The sequence below is a fragment of the Pinus tabuliformis genome, chromosome 8 (genome assembly GCF_031772625.1).
Source record: "Pinus tabuliformis cultivar Carrire ecotype Pingquan chromosome 8, CPIR1, whole genome shotgun sequence".
NCBI classification, from domain to species: Eukaryota; Viridiplantae; Streptophyta; class Pinopsida; order Pinales; family Pinaceae; genus Pinus; species Pinus tabuliformis.
The window spans coordinates 1,567,935,653-1,567,954,485 of NC_142294.1; the positions used below are offsets into that span (position 1 = coordinate 1,567,935,653).

General features: G+C 38.4%; 1 protein-coding gene across 1 annotated transcript in view; it reads right to left on the bottom strand.

Moving 5' to 3' along the window:
- The window catches only part of LOC149242006 (uncharacterized), a 536,392-nt gene that overhangs the window by 193,079 nt on the left and 324,480 nt on the right, over positions 1-18,833 (bottom strand). The window contains exon 11 of the mRNA XM_089374117.1: positions 12,121-12,273. Coding sequence (XP_089230243.1) covers positions 12,121-12,273 — 153 coding nt within the window. The remainder of the gene's footprint in view (positions 1-12,120; positions 12,274-18,833) is intronic.

The window sequence follows — 18,833 nt, forward strand, 5'->3', positions numbered from 1 at the left end:
GACTGACTCGCACCCCAGCGTATGACCAACTCCATATGCCTAGCCCATTCCATCGAGTACCAACTTAGAATCTCTCGCCATCCAACCCTAAGGGAAGGATCGAGAGCACAAACTCTCATACATGGAACTAAACCACCATCCTGCGAATGTTGCCCCCTATGTAACTCATGTCGCCTCATCTCACTAATCTAGTCGACATATAAAATCTGTCGGGGTAATTCTGCGTCTCTCCCTCTGCTGTGAAGAGGAAGCCTAACAATACTGCAAGCCCCATCTATGTAATCCTGAAGAGAGCCACTAACTGGAAGTACTGCAACTCTACTAGCTTCCTACGCATCTCTCTGCTCCTTGTCAATGGCAGGCCCGAAAGATGAATGCCCATCCTCCTCCATCATCAGCTCAACAGGAGTCTCGAGCTACCTCGCACCAAGTAACTCCTCAAGCATAACATCCTATCTAGCTCACGCTCCTCAAGGTGCTCTCGATGTTGTTGTAGGTAGTTGTCATCTGGAAACTCTACAACAGCTCTAGGTACTTATCTGCCTACTAGCACCTCATCAATGGATGGTCCTATGGGTGTGTACTCAACTGTCTCCACCAATGTGTCAATTGGGGCCACCAAAGGAAACTACCGCAAGGGTGGCTCCTGTGTCACATGGTGTATCTACGTACTCGTCACAACCCTGCCTGCCCCCAACCTCGTGCTTGGCCTCCTCTTCAAGCTCCTGATATCTAAAACCAAGTCTCCACCAGCAAAATCGCCTCCTGGTCTCACCCTCTAACTGCCCTCCTCTACATGATGATCCAACCCCTGAACCATACTTCTCCTTCTCTTGTTCATCCAAGAAATGAGGCATGGTAGGACGGCCAGACTGGCCATATGTATGGGTGTTGTACGGCTGGGATGTGCGTGCATGTGCTTGGCTTCTCCGTTGGTTATGTATCATTTGTTGCATCCCCTCTAGGATCTGTTGGTTCTACCTCACCAATTGTTGGCTCTGCCTCATCAACTCCATGATCTTGCTAGCCTCCCCAAAGCTGGCCAAGATCATGCTCTGATACCACTGTAATGTTCCAAATGGAAAAATACAGTAGATAACAGAAGCAAATAACTAGCTACAGCTATAAAATTCAAGCATGCACAACCATACACAAATAAACACTAAAATATGGGCAAAAACTCTGAGCCATTGTATTAATATAATAAATTATGAGTACAATAATTGTGATAAGAGAAACCTGGGCTTGCTACAGCAAGCAAGGCCAAACCCAGGTGTCAAATCAATGGCTTCAAGTGTCGGAAAAGCTCCTAGAAGAAAATGTGCCCTACCTTGTGTAAAGTTTAAACTACTACCACCACAGGAAATAGCCCTATATTTGACCCCTCAAAAGTGCCCAGAAATTTTTGCAATTTGTTGAAGTCTCCCCACATAAAACCCACAAAAACCCAGAAAGGGTTTGGAAAAATTTTACTAACCACCCGAGACCCAAAATTTAAGATCACTCCTCCCAACTGGCTACCAATTAATTATGTTGTTTGGGGCCCCAAAATTCCTCCAAAAATTCTGCAAAATTAGGAGCAGACTCCTTGAAGCTAGTCCATCAAAAATTCAAAACCCATCAATAACTTGGGCTAATTCCAACCTCTCGGAATTACCCAAATTTGGTGCTACGCCCTCCTCTACTGGTTCTATGTCCCCCTCAAGCTACTACTGCAAATTTGGCCCTGTTTCCTCCCTCAAATGGTTGTAGAATTCTCTGCAAATTACTCTCAGAAGGTAAGAGGCAAATTTCTTCCTCAACCTTGCACAACTCAGCTAGCAACAACTCCATGAAATTCTGCCCAACAAAAGACTATGCAAGCCCTAAGCGTGTTGAATTTGGTTCTCACCAAAGAGTGATCTCCCGCCCTGAAACTCTCCACAAAATCTAGTCCAATATCAAGGGACTTGCTCCTAAATTCTCCAGCTGAATTTTCCTTTGAAGCCCCTCAACCAAGAAAATCAATTTTTGCCACTGCGTCCTCCTGGAAGTTCAAACTAGCTGGAGTATGGTTGGAAATGACCCACAAACTACAACAATCTCTTGTCAAATAAGCTGAATTTTCCCTTGAAGACCCCTCAACCAAGCAAATCAATTTTTGCCACTGCGTCCTCCTGGAAGTTCAAACTAGCTGGAGTATGGTTGGAAATGACCCACAAACTCCAACAATCTCTTGTCAAATAAGCTCAGAAATTCTCTCCTAGGGTGGTACTCTAAGTCCACCGAAGAGAGAGTTGAGATCTTCACCCGAAAATCTCTTTGTGCTAAGCAGCACTGGTACTCTTGTCTAAGCAGCTCAAGAGTACTTTAAATCATAAATTCAATTTGTCAAAGCCCCCAAAATGATGCATCTTCCTTCTATTTATCTTTGTTGCCCCCTTTCTCTCCTTGTGGGCCCCATGGCCCCCACCAATTCAACCTCCTTCTCCCACGATCGATTTTCCTAACGGATTCGAACCCTCCTTTTGGGTGGACCCACTATCCACATCCCACTACCAATTTAATTTTTCCTTCTCTAATGTTGGTGGCCTCCATCTTTCCAAAAATTAAGTGGAGACTCCCTCCACCCACTTTTCCTAAGTTTACATGCCAAATTGCAAAAATAGAAATTCTTCTTAAAAAAATTAATGTAATTGGCAACATTAATAGATATCATTCTTCAAGAACACGAAGCTCTAAACTATGTTGAAGACAATGTAGCTGATCCACCAGAGCATACAAGTGTTGTCAAATCCAAACATAAAAAGGATGAAATCAAGACTAGAAAAAATATCCTCGATTATCTTAGTGGTCATCTCATTACTTACGTTTTTGGTTTCAAGAAAGCTAAAGAAATGTCTGACAAAGTAATTGGCATGTTTGCAATTAGTAACTTGAACCAGATTATTGCCTTGAAGAATCAGCTGAAGGTCATAAAAATGAACAAAGGAGAGACGGTTCAAGGCTATTTCCTAAAAATAGCCAAAATCAGGAATCAACTGTCAGCAATTGGTGAATTTGTACCCGACAAAGAAATGGTGTTGATTGCATTTGGAGGACTTTATCCTGTTTGGGAGACATTTATCACCACCATTATTGCTTAACATCATGTTAGAGGTAGTCATTTTGCAAAGAAGGATCATCAAGATTGTATAAGAATCATCATTAGCGAAGATTCTTCGAAGCAGCATTATGACTGGTATATATTCCATATAGTATGGAAACAATATTTCTAAAGGATGAAGGAATGTTAATGGTTAAGTCACAGTATAAAAGACATTCTTTGAAAAGAAAACTTATCTTTGATAGGTATAATAAACAAGCTTGATCAAAGGCTAGCTAGATGATTATATGAAAGCAAAGTTATGCATATTTGAATTTATTCTTCTAGAGCATGGTTCACATCTACAAGAATCATGAAGGAAGAATTAGTTATGAATGTCCTTGGTAAGTCTTCCATATGGTTGCATGATGCTCAAAAAGAGAAATGTGACATGCTTTAGAATGGATGGAAACAAGATTATCTCAAGATTGCATATGACTATGTTGATCAAAATCATGTATGGTATCCAAGAGAAGGATAGGGAGTTAACCATGACAAATCCGAGGAAGATATTATAGCTTGGTAATCAAGCTTCGATCCATGGGCACTTTGATTAAAAGGAATGAATAAAATGACTCCTATATAATGTGGAAAAGAATCATATGAAAGGATATTGATCTTGAAGAACTCAAGTAAGTTTATGCTTTGATGAGAAGGGCCATCATGACAAGGTAGGTCTAATATTTAATATTTTGATATTGGTTATCTAGTTAACATGTTATTTTGCTACCTGGTAGGATATTACAAGAATGGATGATGGCATTTGAGGCAAGTTCAATTGTAGATGTTGAACTCAATTCAACAAACATATGAATTGAGTATATGGTCTTGACAATCCTTCGAAGATTATGTAATCAAGGTGCTCACATCATCACCTTGAGATTGAGAAGTAGCAGTGAAAAAAGATAACCTAAAGTTCATCAAGAAAGGTCACTTTCATGAGGAAGTTGTGATTAGCTTGAAGTTTGACAAGGATCAACATAATGCCTTCATTAATAATGATTAAAGAAAAGTGATATGCAAAGTTGATGGCCTAAACCCTGTCACTAAATCAAAGGAAGAAGATGGCTCCATAATATCCAGAAAGGAAGAAGCTCAACATGATGAGATATAAATCGAAAGAGGGAGCCATGCAGTTATAAATAATTGTTAGCTAATGCATTTACGAAGACAAGCTAGAGAGCTTGTGGTTATGACTTCCCAATTGAGAGGAAGTGGAAGAATTTCCTCTATATATTTGAGAGGGAGTAAAGGAGTCTCCTTAAATAGGAGCAAGGATCTATTCCCCAATAAAGTGGGAATAAGGATCTACTCTTTGGTTAAGAAGGAGTGATGTCAAACATCACATTTGTATTCTCTTCTTCATGTGTCATGCACTTGACCAGGACTAACAGCCATAAGTCTAAGTGAAGGCCATGAAGGGAGAATGGATGGAGGATTGGATAAGCATTTGTGATTTCCTTGAGGATAGAAAAATCCAAGATAGGAAAATGGGTAAACACTCTTTGAGGATTGGACAGGTATCCAAGACAAGAGTGGTCGAAGAGGACCAATATTCTTTGAGACTTTGGAATCCAAGGTAAGAACAGACATACCTAATGAGCATTCGGATGGGGTATGTGCCTTGTAGAGGTAGTGTGGTATCTCACATAAAGCCTCCCAGCATGATGCTCTTGTATATGAAAGAGCTTGTCAAAGTTAAGGCCTTACTATGTTGACAATGTTGGTCATAATGTTGATGCTTAAAGATGGCTTATCAATCCGACTCTTCTTATGAGAACTCTTCAGTTTGAGAATGATGTTGTACTAGGTGTACAATTATGAATACCTCCCTAGTTAAGAGGGAGTGTTGGAAAATGTAACTAGTTTCGGTCTTCATAATTGTTATTGTACTCATGTCAATATGTATATCTTATGTAACAAACAAAAGAAGAAAGAAAAATTATTATTTTAGAGCATGGGTTTCATGCTTCTTGTTGATGGTCTTCCAAGTAAAAGCATGTTCTTCATGCTTCTTGGGCTTGTTAGGTCATAGGATTTAATGTCATGAGTGTAGAGAGTCAACATCATGATTATAAAACCCATTTGCAAGAAGTATCTTGTAAAAGAATTTATTTTGGATCAAAGTAGTCAAAATAGGCCTCCTAACACAAGTTGGCCCAGAAAGGGATATTTGACCCACCCAAAAGAGTATAAATAAAAGTTGTTCGACCTCATTTGCTCATCAATTCAATCTACAATCAAGGAACTCGATCTGAAGTGCAAAGATCAAGAAGAAGGTCAAGAAAGGCAAGAAAGAAGGAAGCAGAAGCTGGAAGGAAGGGAAATCGAAGTTTTGCCCCAGTTCTTGTTGAAGAAAAAGTAACTAGGTTTGGTTTTCATTATGACTTGTAATTATAATATTATGTAAAGAAGAAACAAATGAATTATTATTCCTTGCATCATGGGTTTCATGAGCAAGAGGTGTTTACCATAGGTCAAAGACTTCTTCTTGATGTCTTTAGGATTTATTGTCTTAACATAAGTATTATAGAGAAGTCATAAAGTCAAAGATCTACACTCCAATAGAATGTCACTATCCCTCTTGCAGTCGGTTAAAATAAGACAGTGATCTCCTCAATGAAATGTCAGTCTAGTTCCAGGTTTTCATGTTGGCTTACAATGTAAACATTGGTCACTATATATATGGAGTGATTTCCCCTCATAAACGACAAGACATTTCAGATCACTCTGATCATTCAGCGAAGAAGTAAAGGACGCATTACAGTGAACATAAAGGGTGATATATATCTCAGGAAGCTCTCGGGCGAAGTTTGTCCCATCATCATCATCTAAGCAAAGGATTGAAGAACTGTCACAAGGCAATGTCACAACAGTGAAGTAGTACACTCATTGTTGAGCAAAGAACTGTAGAAGTCGAGGAAGAAAAGAACCATAGAGGCCGAGGACTGTACCTAGACAGCGAAGGAATAAGGAGACCAAGACCTGTAGCAGTACAGTGACATAAAGGGATCTGAAGCAACACAATGCAAAGATAGAAGGTTGTGATCCGAAGAGTGCAGGGGATAGTGACAAGTATCTTGGAGGTAATCTTGAGACAAGTAATTTTGTCAAGGGTCTTGGTATTCATCGATTGAAGTATCTATAAGAAGAGTTTTGTGGGTTTTCCCCTCAAGAGGAGGGGTTTTAGCCCTGGCTTGGAGCCTAACAATTGTGTCACTGATGTTATTGTTTTTTATAGTTGTTTGATGTATTTAACACTGTGATAATGATGAACAAAGATAATGAATAAAATCATAACACAAGCAGTTATCATGTAAGAGAATTTTGAATTGAACGTTGCCCTACCTAATTCTCAACATGGTATCAGAGCTATGGTTCAGTCAAGGGCATTCAGTTACAGTGACACTCCAAGAAGGGAATCCAATCTAAGGGAACAAGTCTTCAAAATAGCATACATATCACAATAACTAACTTCGGATTTCTGTCACCCTCTCAGTTAAAATCACACGGAGTATGGTGCAAACATAATTGATACCACAGTGATATGCCACAGGAATCTTCAAGTCAGTGATAAGCTCGGATCACAATGCCACAGTTTGGTGAATGTTACTGATAAGAAGAACAGAATTCGGACTATATTACAGTCACAAAAAAGTGTAATGTTCGGTATCTCATCAACACAGTCTCGGCATACTTCATGCTAAAGTTTCGATGGTAACCACAGTCTTTCTCCACGTGATAACTCATACTTGATCTCAGTCTCGGATTGCCTCAGTCACAATTTGGAGAAATGCTGCAACTAGGACAAATATCCTTGGGCCTCCTCAAGAGAAGTATCTCAATGCCGATCTACTAAAACAGCGCCTCTATTCTAGGCAAGCAGTGCCAGGTCTCGATGTTATAAAGTGAGGATCAGTGTCTACACGATGCTGCTAACTTCTATAGACCACTTATGTGATATCAATACAGCGCCATCTCAAGTATATCAATAATCACAAGAACCAAATATGAAAGGAGTCAAAGTATCTTGAAGACAACAAGGCTCAAGTGATGATAAGCTATGGTAGTATAAGGTCTCAAAGAAAGTATGATTTCAGTGGTGTCAAGGAAGTATCAGTTCATCAATCAAATCAAGCAAGGATCTCATCCTTACCAAGTAAAGAAGATCATTCAAGGAAGCATCAAGGTGAAGATTTCATCTTCACTTTCCAAGTAAGTATTTTTCATTTTATAATCAATTTTGGTTAAATGACTTCGTGTTTGCAAGGAGATCGATAAATTGGTTGGGTCATCGAAATTCCTTGCATGAGAAAGGAGGATAGATATAGTGCCTGAAAGAGAAGTCATTGATATCTATGGAAAAGTCTCTGAAGGTCAAGCATTGTTTGAATGCATGGAAAAGGATCAAGGGACTCATAGGATTCTTGTGAAATCAGTCAAAGGTCCTCTCATCCCTATGTAGCAGGAGAGGAAACATCAAAGAGATATATGAAATGCTAGAAGATATATTCTCTGAAAATGCAGTAAAGAAGGTCATATCACTTAGACCTGATCTACATACAGTTAAAAGAATATCTTCATAGGATCTCAACTGTGAGATCTGGAAGAATTGATAAAAAGGATAAACACCTCTGTTTCAACTGATAAGCAAGGTAGCAAATGTCAATAGGACAAGAAAGTTAACTCATTTAACAACTTGTGGTATCTATGCAAGATAGAAAAGGGACAAGTTGTGGGAAAAGTGTTGAAGGTTAAAGCATTCAAACATTCACAAAAAGGAAAGGGAAGTTTCGTCCTCAAACAAGACAGAATAGTATAGCTAAGATTCAATGCTATGGAAAGATTATGGAAAGAAGCTCATATCATCGGAAAGATGGAGGAAGCTGAAGAAAAGGGCCAAGGAAAGAGGGAGTAACATATCTCTACTATGATTGAGATGGTATCCCTCACAAAAGGGTCTTATCATGAGCTCCTCAATTTTTGATATGACCATGATAATAAGATGCAGCATGGCATCATGAAAGCATTAGAAACAAGAGCTTGTGACATCACCATGGGAATCATGAAGGACAAAATCCATGGTAGTCAAACATGAAAAGATATAGCTCTTGAGAACCTCATTGGACATTGAAGGAAAGGAATAAGTCATCCAACATAAAGCTCATAATACGTCAAGTCAAAAAGGAAACATTTGCAAATGATAATATGCAAGATCCTCAAGATTCTCTGACGGAATCTTCATCAGAGGGTTCACTAATCTAGAGGGGAAGCAAGTGTTTCATCAGGAACTCCAACTTATGGAATTCATGGGATGACAATATGATGATATGAGAAATAAAGCAGATTAAGGGATTGAAGATCTTTTCAATCAAGGAAGTTGTTGGAAGAAGCCTAGATGACCTAAGGGTAAAATGAGGTATGTATGCTTGTGTTTAATATTATAATGTCATGTCGTATGGTTGCAGGTAACATGGATCATTACTTCTATCTTGAGAAGCATGATCAAAAGAAAAAGGATCTCCTCCTCTGAAAGGATGCAAGAAGGCATAAGTCACACTAGATGAAATCAACATAATATGTCCTCATATGAAGTATGAGGTGGTTGACTACAATTAAGAAACTCTGATTGAAAGCTCATGGGAATGGAATGTGTGAGGAAGGAAGAGATCGTGAGATATGCAACCATGATGAAGGTAATCAACATCCAAAAGACCAAGAAGATTTGACTAGGAAATCTCCTGGAAAGATATGAAGACTCTGATGAAAGTCTGAAAAAGATGGAGACCCTTAACAATGGATATCTTTGGAGATGTGTCAACATGTATGCAGGATGTTGATACCTACAGGAAGATGTTATGAATCATGATGAAGAGCCATCTCGAAAGAGGTACAATTTGATTTAATGTTCTGTTTTGGTTTCTTGACTAATATCTAGAAGAGTTCATGCAGGGCTACTGGCACAAAAGTTCCAGATATGTGATGGATGGAAATTCCTGAAACAAACATGATGAGGAAGAAGTAGTCATATGATGAAGGTTCCAAATATGTATCAAGAAGGCCACCAAACATGAAGAAAGGAATGACATCACGAACCAAGAAGGAAAGTGGTGGATAGCTAATGCCCTACAAGGAAGAAGCTCAACTAAATTTCATGACATCAAGGAAAGAAATTGATCAAGCAGCTGAAGGACCCACGAAGAAGAAGTTTTTGATGAAAAGGAGAGTCCCTAGTTAAGAGGGAGCCCTGACTAGTCCCTAATTGAGAGGGAGCTTGGGCAATTTCCTGTTCAAAAGGAACTTGGGCGCATTCCTTTACAGGAATGGACATACACCTCCTAGTTGAGAGGGAGAGATAGACACAACATTCTTGTCTTCACTTGGGAAGAAAGAATGGAGTATTAGGTAATCATCTGGCTCTTTGACGATGTGTAGGGGATCCAAGATAAGAGTAGTCAAGAGCACCGATATTCTTTGACGGCTGGAAACCCAAGATAAGAATAGTCCTAGAAGGTCATACTCGGTGAACACCCGGGTGGGTATGTACCTTGAGAGACAATGATGAAGGTGTCTATAATCATCGGTCTCGCCAACATTGTGCTCTGATCTATTAAGAGATAGGAGTTGTTAATATGTTATTGAAGGCCTTGCTATGTGACAATGCTGGTTATAATGATGCTATATATATGGGTTACTAGTCTGACTCTTTTAATGAGATCTCTTAAGTATTGAGAATAGACATGTACCATATATGAATACATTGTGCTCTGATCTATTAAGAGATAGGAGTTGTTATTGAAGGCCTTGCTATGTGACAATGCTGGTTATAATGATGCTATATAGATGGGTTACTAGTCTGACTCTTTTAATGAGATCTCTTAAGTATTGAGAATAGACATGTACCATATATGAATACCTCCCTAGTTAAGAGGAAGTGTTGAAGAAAACGTAACTAGGTTCGGTTTTCATTATGACTTGCAATTATAATATTATGTAAAGAAGAAACAAATGAAATATTATTCCTTGCATCATGGGTTTCATGAGCAAGAGGTGTTTACCATAGGTCAAACTTTCAAAGACTTCTTCTTGATGTCTTTAGGATTTATTGTCTTAACATAAGTATTATAAAAAAGTCACAAATTCAAAGATCTATGCTCCAATCAAATGTCACTATCCCTCTTGCAGTCAGTTAAAATAAGACAGTGATCTCCTCAATGAAATGTCGGCCTAGTTCCAGGTTCTCATGTCGGTTTACAATGTAAACGCTGGTCACTATATATATAGAGTGACTTCACCTCATAAACAACAAGACACTTCAGATCACTCTGATCATTCAGCAAAGAAGTAAAGGATGCATTACAGTGAACATAAAGGGAGATATATATCTCAGGAAGCTCTCGGGTGAAATCTGTCCCATCATCATCATCTCAGCAAAGGATTGAAGAACTGTCACAAGACAGTGTCACAACAGTGAAGTCGTGCACTCATTGTTGAGCAAAGAACTGTGGAAGCCGAGGAAGAAAAGAACCGTAGAGGCCGAGGACTGTACCTAGACAGTGAAGGAATAAGGAGACCAAGACCTGTAGCAGTACAGTGACATAAAGGGATCTGAAGCAACACAGTGCGAAGATAGAAGGCTGTGATCCGAAGAGTGCAGGCGATAGTGACAAGTATTTTGGAGGTAATCTTGAGACAAGTAATTTTGTCAAGGGTCTTGGTATTCATCGATTGAAGTATCTATAAGAAGAGTTTTTGTGGGTTTTCCCCTCAAGAGGAGGGGTTTTAACCCTGGCATGGAGCCTAACAATTGTGTCACTGACGTTATCTTTCTTGATAGCTGTTTGATGTATTAACACTGTGATAATGATGAACAAAGATAATGAATAAAATCATAACACAAGCAGTTATAATATAACAGAATTTTGAATTGAACATTGCCCTACCTAATTCTCAACCGTTCTCTCTCACACATGCAAAGTGGTTGTGCTGCTATAGAGGAACGAACTTGCAGAACTACTGCAGGTCTGAAATCTTGAGGCTGGGGACCAAAGTTCTGAGTTTGGTGCAGTTCTGGAAGGATCTGTCTCTTGTTGACTTGGCTTGACTTTAACCTAATTGGAAGGTCTTCTTGTAGAGCTGACTTGGTGCTGGAGGAGTCTTTGGTCTTGAGGTTTGGGTCATGGTTTTCTCATTTGAAGCAGATTCTATAAGAAGAGAAGAGATTTTATGGGTTTTCCCCTTGGAGGGGTTTTACCCTAGCTTCGAGCCTAATTTCTGTGTCCATTATCTTTATTGTTTTTGCTCTTGATATTTGGTTGATGAAAAAGATCTAATAAAGAAACATGAGAAGATAAATAAAGTTCACAAGCAAATATTAAGGAATAAGTAGAAATTGAATTGATAGCTTCCCTACTACTTTCTCCAAAAGTAACAATACTCACTTGTTTGCAAAAAGATGAAATTTTCATAAACATCAATATGCCTAACATTTCATTTCAATAGTCATCATGACTTGAACAGATTCAATGTATAATCGTTTGAAAATTTAAGCATTATATTAAGAAACAGATTGTGATCTTACAGGCAGAGACCAGTTTAATAAGGATTATTCCACAATGCAAATAAGAATCCATCAATGCAGTAGAAGTGGATCTACCAATGCTTAATTGCATATTGCCCTTGTCTTAAACAAAACTGCCAGATAAACTTCAAGAACTGTAACTAAGAATGTACTTCATCTAAAGACTTTTGGGGGTTGACTTCATTTTGTTAGCCAAGTTAAAGAGATATATAGAGGATTGACTTAAGATAGGGCCAGGCTCAATTTTTCAAAGTTGTATACCGAGACTATTTTAGAGAACATTCTATGAGGCACTCAACAAGTTAAACTCTTCAGTCTTCATACCTAAAATATTTTATCTTCTAATAGCATGTCAAATGCAAACAGGAAGGACCGTGACACCTTAATTATGGATGGTCAGAAATGACAAACATACCTGGAAATCCAAGTTTGGTTTTTTTGATTCTTCATGAAAAGATGCTTGCAAAGCATCAGCAATAGTCTTTATCTCCGTTCCCTCCGGAAGAAAACCAAGTGAAAGAAAGTCATTTGCCAAACCAAAAGAGTCACGATTAACAAAGTGCACAAGCTGCATCCAAAAACAGCAATTATTGGGTATACAACATAACCCATAAAGTGGCACACAATCATTTATAGAGAGTATTAGAAATTGTTCATGCAATAAAGACCTGAAAAATAAACCTCCACACTATGGGACTATATGGTGGTAATCAATAATAATTGAATAATACTACATCAATTGAAATGAAAACATTTACAATGAACTTGAGACATGATTTTCTTCATAACTACAATCTAACTGCTACATAATCCATAAACAAGAGAATGAGATAGAACAAAGGGGCAACAGAATTTACAAGAGGAAATCTAACAATTAAGACTGCAAACAGTTATTTGCAGCAAGAAACATCCTTGGAAAGGCATAATTATATATTGGTTATCCATTAATTTGGCACTACATACGAAAAGAACTTCAGAACATATACCCAGAAACATCCTTTGCAAGACATTTATGAATTTTGAATTCTTTATTTTGGCATTAAATGCAAGAAACTCGATCATACATTAAAAAATGAAATTTACATTGTAAGATAAAAAGGAGAAGTGCAATGGCATGCATCTTTGCCAACACAACTATGATCAGCAAGGAACAACGCTTCAAATTCCCATTGAACATATATGATAAATCAAAACGTCTTTGATCAGAAGAGAGGATGATCGCTGTTGAACCCTATATAATATATATGAAGCTAGGCCCCAAGCTAACATAATGCAAGAATTAACCTATGCACCAATGTTAACTATAAAATACATTTAACAAGTAATTACAACAACTTTTGAAGACAGTGTTAGCGCCTAGGTTCTTATTTAAGACATGAAAGTCCCAACCATACACGTAAGACTCCAAGGGAAACTTGGAGGCCACCCACTGTCACCACAGTGACATTTTCCATCACTTTAGGTTGGCCTTCTTCCAGCACGGGGTGGGGAGCTTCCCTAAGGCAAGGTGTTGGAATACTGGATGAAGGTGTTGGAGAATTGAGGGTGAATTTGGTTCCCAAGTCATGTTGTAGCATATGAATTCCAGATTTATTAGCTTTTTGAAACAATTAAAAATATGAGTGCAGAAATGAATGCTTAGTACATTTGTAACTAATCTGTTTTAGGGTCTTCTTTGACGTAATTTTCAAATTTTCTGAAACAGAAACCTAAGTCTAGTTCAAGGTGATATATGAGAAAAGATTTCCTACATATAATACCGGTCTAAACTATGAATTTTCTGATTTCAAAACAGAAATAAAAGTTGATTTTTATGACTTTTTGGGTGGTCCAAAGGAAAGAATAATTTCCTAATTTGAAACTTGGAAAATGGGGTAAAATGGACCTGGTTACTATAAAACACAGCACCATAGTGCAAAGCCTCATTAAGCGCTCTATATTAAGGACAACAATAGGATCAGTCACCATTGTTACCTTCGCAATTGTTCCTCTGCTATTTTGTGGTCGCATACTATCCCCACAAGGGAGGCTTCCCCAGTAGATCTTAGACATTAGATAACCCATGTTTTCCCAGCCTAAATACCCCCCAAGGTTTCTACTATAAACTACACCCAAGGATGTGATGTTTTTTAGTAGCAAGCAAGACTAGAGAAAAAATTCAAACTGATAACTACTTTTAATGATACAATTTTACTTCTTTAGAGCATTCCAATCATTAAGCAGTTATACTTGAAAATTTCAACCAATAACTTTAGTAGAGCAATAGAGATCACATTAAATACAATGAGACAAGAGACACCAAAATTTCTTGGAACAAACCCCCACAAGGGGGAAAACCTGGTAATCTTTCCTTTCGAGAGAGAGGTTTGATATATCAAAATGTACATCATAAAATTCCAGTGTAAATGCCAACTTTGACTTCAATAAATGCAAAGTCAAACTCAATGAAAGTAGAGAGAAAAATTCAATGAACTGCTCATACCTAGGTTGCATTAAACGGGGAAACAGGTACGAGTTTTCGAAACAGGAAGCGATACGAAACGCGACCTCCCCAAATTTTGGAAATTGGGAAACGCGAATATATAGATGTATATATATATATATTGAAAATATTTATATATATATATATATATTTGCAATCATAAAGCATAAATGGTACATTATAATTTATTACATTTAAACATTAAGCTTTAATTTACATCACATTTACTCATGAATGATCACATAATGAAAATTAAAATATTGGAATATCCAAAAGCAACCCTTATTATATATCCAAATCTCAAAATCAGCCTTTATTTATATTAATATATGAGGCTACAAGTACAATAAAGACTATAAGGCTGCAAGAGAGAGATCCAAATCAAGATTTTCTGCATCCACATCCCATTCTTTAGAAGGACCACTATTGTATTGGGAGTCTTCTCGTACATAGTCGAACGACCTTAGTGCTCTTGATTAAATACAAGTTTCATACCCTAATACCCTACATGATCTTGATTATTGGGAGTTTCCCCTGCATAGAGGGCTTGGTTCTCTTGATTAAATACAAGTTTCATACCCTAGTACATGATAAAATCCAATGGAAACATTGCAACCCCCCCAATCCTGAAATCCTAAAAAACAGATAAGTCTGTTGGATTTTGAGTGAGATCTAAAATTCTACTTTCTCCATATGAAATCCAATGAGGGCGAAACCACTCTCAAACATCTTGAGTCATTTCATGGTAATGTTAAAAATTTAAGTAAAAGGATGAAAATGAAAAATAAAGGAGAAGATCACTTTTACTAAACATTACCATGAACTGCATATGCCTCAAACTTCCTGATCAACTGCATATCAACACTAAGGCAAAAATTCACTTTTATAGCTTTAGACACGCATCTAGAAGCAACTAGAAGTCACTAACATACCCTAAAAATACATTAAAAAACAAAATTAAAAAAAATAATAATAATAATAAAAATAAAAAAACACAAGTTAATGAGGAAACATGGGTCGTACGGCCGTGAAACGTGTTTCCAGCCGTACTGACCACATTTCCATTTCGGGAAACGTGGCAGTACGGCTGGAAACGCATTTCATGGCCGTACCAAACGCGTTTCCATGTTTCGTACCAGTTTCCGTACGAAAACGGACCTCTGTACCACGTTTCTTGCAACATAGGCTCATAGTCAAAATCTGAAAAAGGGGTTGAATTTTTGCCTAAGGCTACTGGTCAAATAGCTAAAATTCGGTCCTACAATTTCTACACAGAATTTGGTGAAAACTCAGAATTTGACCTATGGTCAAACTTTGGTCAATGGCCTAGAGCAAAGACAGAACTTCAGTCAACAAATCAGTCAAAGATGCTTGGAATATTCGGCCTCCAATCCACAGTAAAATGCTCAGTGAAACAACAGAGAAAAGAGCCAAGTCAATGCTAGTCAACACAAAGATAAGAAAGGTAAAACTTCACTGGAAACTTTGTCTTCTTCCTCCTTCACACATGTGAACAAAACTCCTGTTGTAGGTCGAATGGATGAGTGATGTGTGTCTCCAAATGAGGTCAACAAATGCCAATATATATGAGTTAAGAGGTGGGTTTTGACCCCAGGGACTTCAAGTGGTGGACCAACTTGTCCAATTTAGGCCGACTTGGACAGCTGGAAAATAAAGGACTTCTCCTTTAATTTTGACCATGAAAATCACGACTGCAACTACACTTTTTCAACACTCCCTCTTAGTAAGGGAGGTACTTTTCATTCTCTCTCAAGATCAATCTCCCCGACCAATCCATTGGTCTCTCGGTAATGACCTAAGGGATAGATCAGATAAACAACTCTCATCATAAGGAAGGATACATAGCATCAAACTCATTCCACAAACCAAAAAAAATGGCATCAAGGTCAGAACCCAACTGACCATGGTATCAATCAATGAAGCCAAACTCTCCACCCATATGAAATGGTTTCTCGGTCAAGCACAATGACCCAAGAGAGTATTCAAATCAATCTTCCCTACCAAGTCCACATGGTCGCACAGTCAAACACAATAACTCAAGGAAGAAAACTCAAAATCAGTATCCCTGACCAAGCCCATTGGTTTCTCAGTCAAACACAATGAATTAAGGGATCACTCCAAGCCTTAGAACCAAACTCCCCAACCATATTGGTTTCGTATTCAAGGGAGTGACCAAGACAATCTTCCCGACCATAAACTATGGTCTCTCAACTAACCCCAAGAAAGATTGTCAATCTCATGATGCTTTACAATCAATGCTCCCTCTCTCCAAAAGAGGGATTCTCAGCCACTCCAAGCTTTTCTCTGAAATAAGCAAACTTCATCTAGGATAGTGGCTTCAACAAAACATCGACAACCTACTCATTAGTAGGAATGTATTCGAGCCTCACAGCTCCTATGTGAACAATATTCCAGATGTAATGATACATGATCCCAATGTGCTTTGACCTATCATAAAAAACTAGATTCTCTGAAAGCTTTATACGGGTTTGATTGTCAAAATATATGACAGTCGATTCCAACACTTGATCAAACAAACGAGCAAACAACTTTTGAAGCCAAACTGCTTCACAATAGGTTGAACATGCAGCTATATGCTAAAATTTAGTCGTACTAAGAGCAACAGAAGCATACTTCTTAGTTGACTATGATATCATAGCAAATCCCAAGCTAAAACAAAAACTAGAAGTGCTCTTTCTATCGTCAGTGCATCCAGCCCAATCAACGTTTGTAAAACCATGCAGTTGCCATTCTCCACTAGAAACATATCTCAAACCATAATCAATGGTGCCATGTAGATATCTCAACATATGTTTTGTTGCAACCCAATGCACATGTCCGGACTCAACTAAGAGTTGGCTCAAAGTGTTCACAACATAGCAGATATCAAGTCTAGTGTTAACTAGATAGTTCATTGAGCCAATCAATTTACGACACAGAGCTATCACCTAGATCAAAATCACACTCCCGCAGCTTCTTCAAATTTGTCACCATGGGAGTGTCAACGGACTTGCAATCCATCATGCCAAATTTCTGAAATTTTTGGTTGATGTTAGTGTGTGTAGCATCAACAAGTGTTCTAGTCTCAAATGATGTTAACAGGCTAAGGAATGTTAGATCTCCAAAACCCAGAAAAGGTTTCGCAAGATGAGCTTGGGAAACACCTCAATTAAACTAATTTGCCTTGATTAAAATATTTCCTAAGCCTAACTTAGAAAAAGTGGTAAATTAAAGTTAATTAATTAAGGATGTTCGAGATTTCTCTAGACACTTCTATTGATGAAGTCTAATTTATCTTAGTCGTTGATGAAGATTAAATCGTCGTTGTTGAAGTCTCAACAAGAAATTATATGAGCAAGTCAAAAGGCTTGGAGACAACATCAGTGTGATCGAGTTATGAGAGGCAAATCGAGCTACCTAGTTTGCAGTTTTCAGCAAAAGCGCAGTTTGAGCCAAGGGAAGAGCATCAGAGAGAGGGAGCAGCTGATAATTTGGGAGCAAGGTTCTAAAGAGATTCCTATTTTTTCTCCAGTGTCAAAGTGGCAGCAAAAGGGAGGTCGAATTCATCTACAGAGGATGTCATACAAGCAGTGTGAATAGCCAAAAACCCAAGTGCAAGTTGTCGGAAGAGCTACAGATCAGTAGTTGAAGGTCGGATCTATTTCTAGAAAGCAGAGCAAGTGATTTTCATTGACAGAGGGAGGCAGGACAGCTCAGTTAGAGCCAATTTCCAGGCAGTGCGAGTGGATCCAGAGCCACTAGTGCACATTTTGGGCAGAGGTGCGAGTAGCCAGCAGGGAGTGCGAGTGGTTGGATAGAGGCTCAGTTGATTTGCATAGAAGATCTAGAATCTCTAGATTATTTTCCAATTGTGATCTATATTTTCCGGAGGATAAACAGTTGGGCATCCAGTTGTAATAATTCTCAAATTGTTGCATAATAAAATAAGGCAAGACTACAGGGAAGTAATTCCAAGGAAAACAATTATGGGATGAAGGGATTAAAGTGTAGTGCAAATTAAAAGCAATGGGCTCTCGCTCATTGTCTTAGGCTTACAAGGCAACAGGTAAGCTTCTTTACACCTGTCCACGGTTTAATCATAACCTCATGTGTAAGCTTTGTGAGTGGCTAAGGAAAGTTGAAACCCTTTCCCTCGATCTTTTCATCTTTCAGGTGCTTGGGGAGTCAGGAGTGGACCAGTGGTTCAACCTTCAGCCTCAAGTGCTCAGTCAGTGCTTGGGTGCCACGAGCTGCAGAGTGTCTCAATCTATGGCGACACGTCACAGCGACATGGCCTCCTCCAACAGTCGAACGAAATGCAAGTTATGAAAATAGGATTTGCCAAGGTCAAGTGATAGGTTAAGTAAGAGGGGGAAGGCCCAACTTTTGGATTTTAACCAAATCTATTACCAGTATTTGACCTTTACGAGTAGATCCACTTCTAGATTTCCCAAAATGGATCCAAAAAAAATTACAAATGATTGAAACATTTCCAAATCCAGATCACGCATTTCCAAAACCTTGAAACGGCTATGAAATGTTTCGACGATGTTTCAATCGCAGATCGTCATTTTGGTTTTGGAAACGTGGAACAATGTTTGTCTCGATTTCTGAAGACGTTTCTG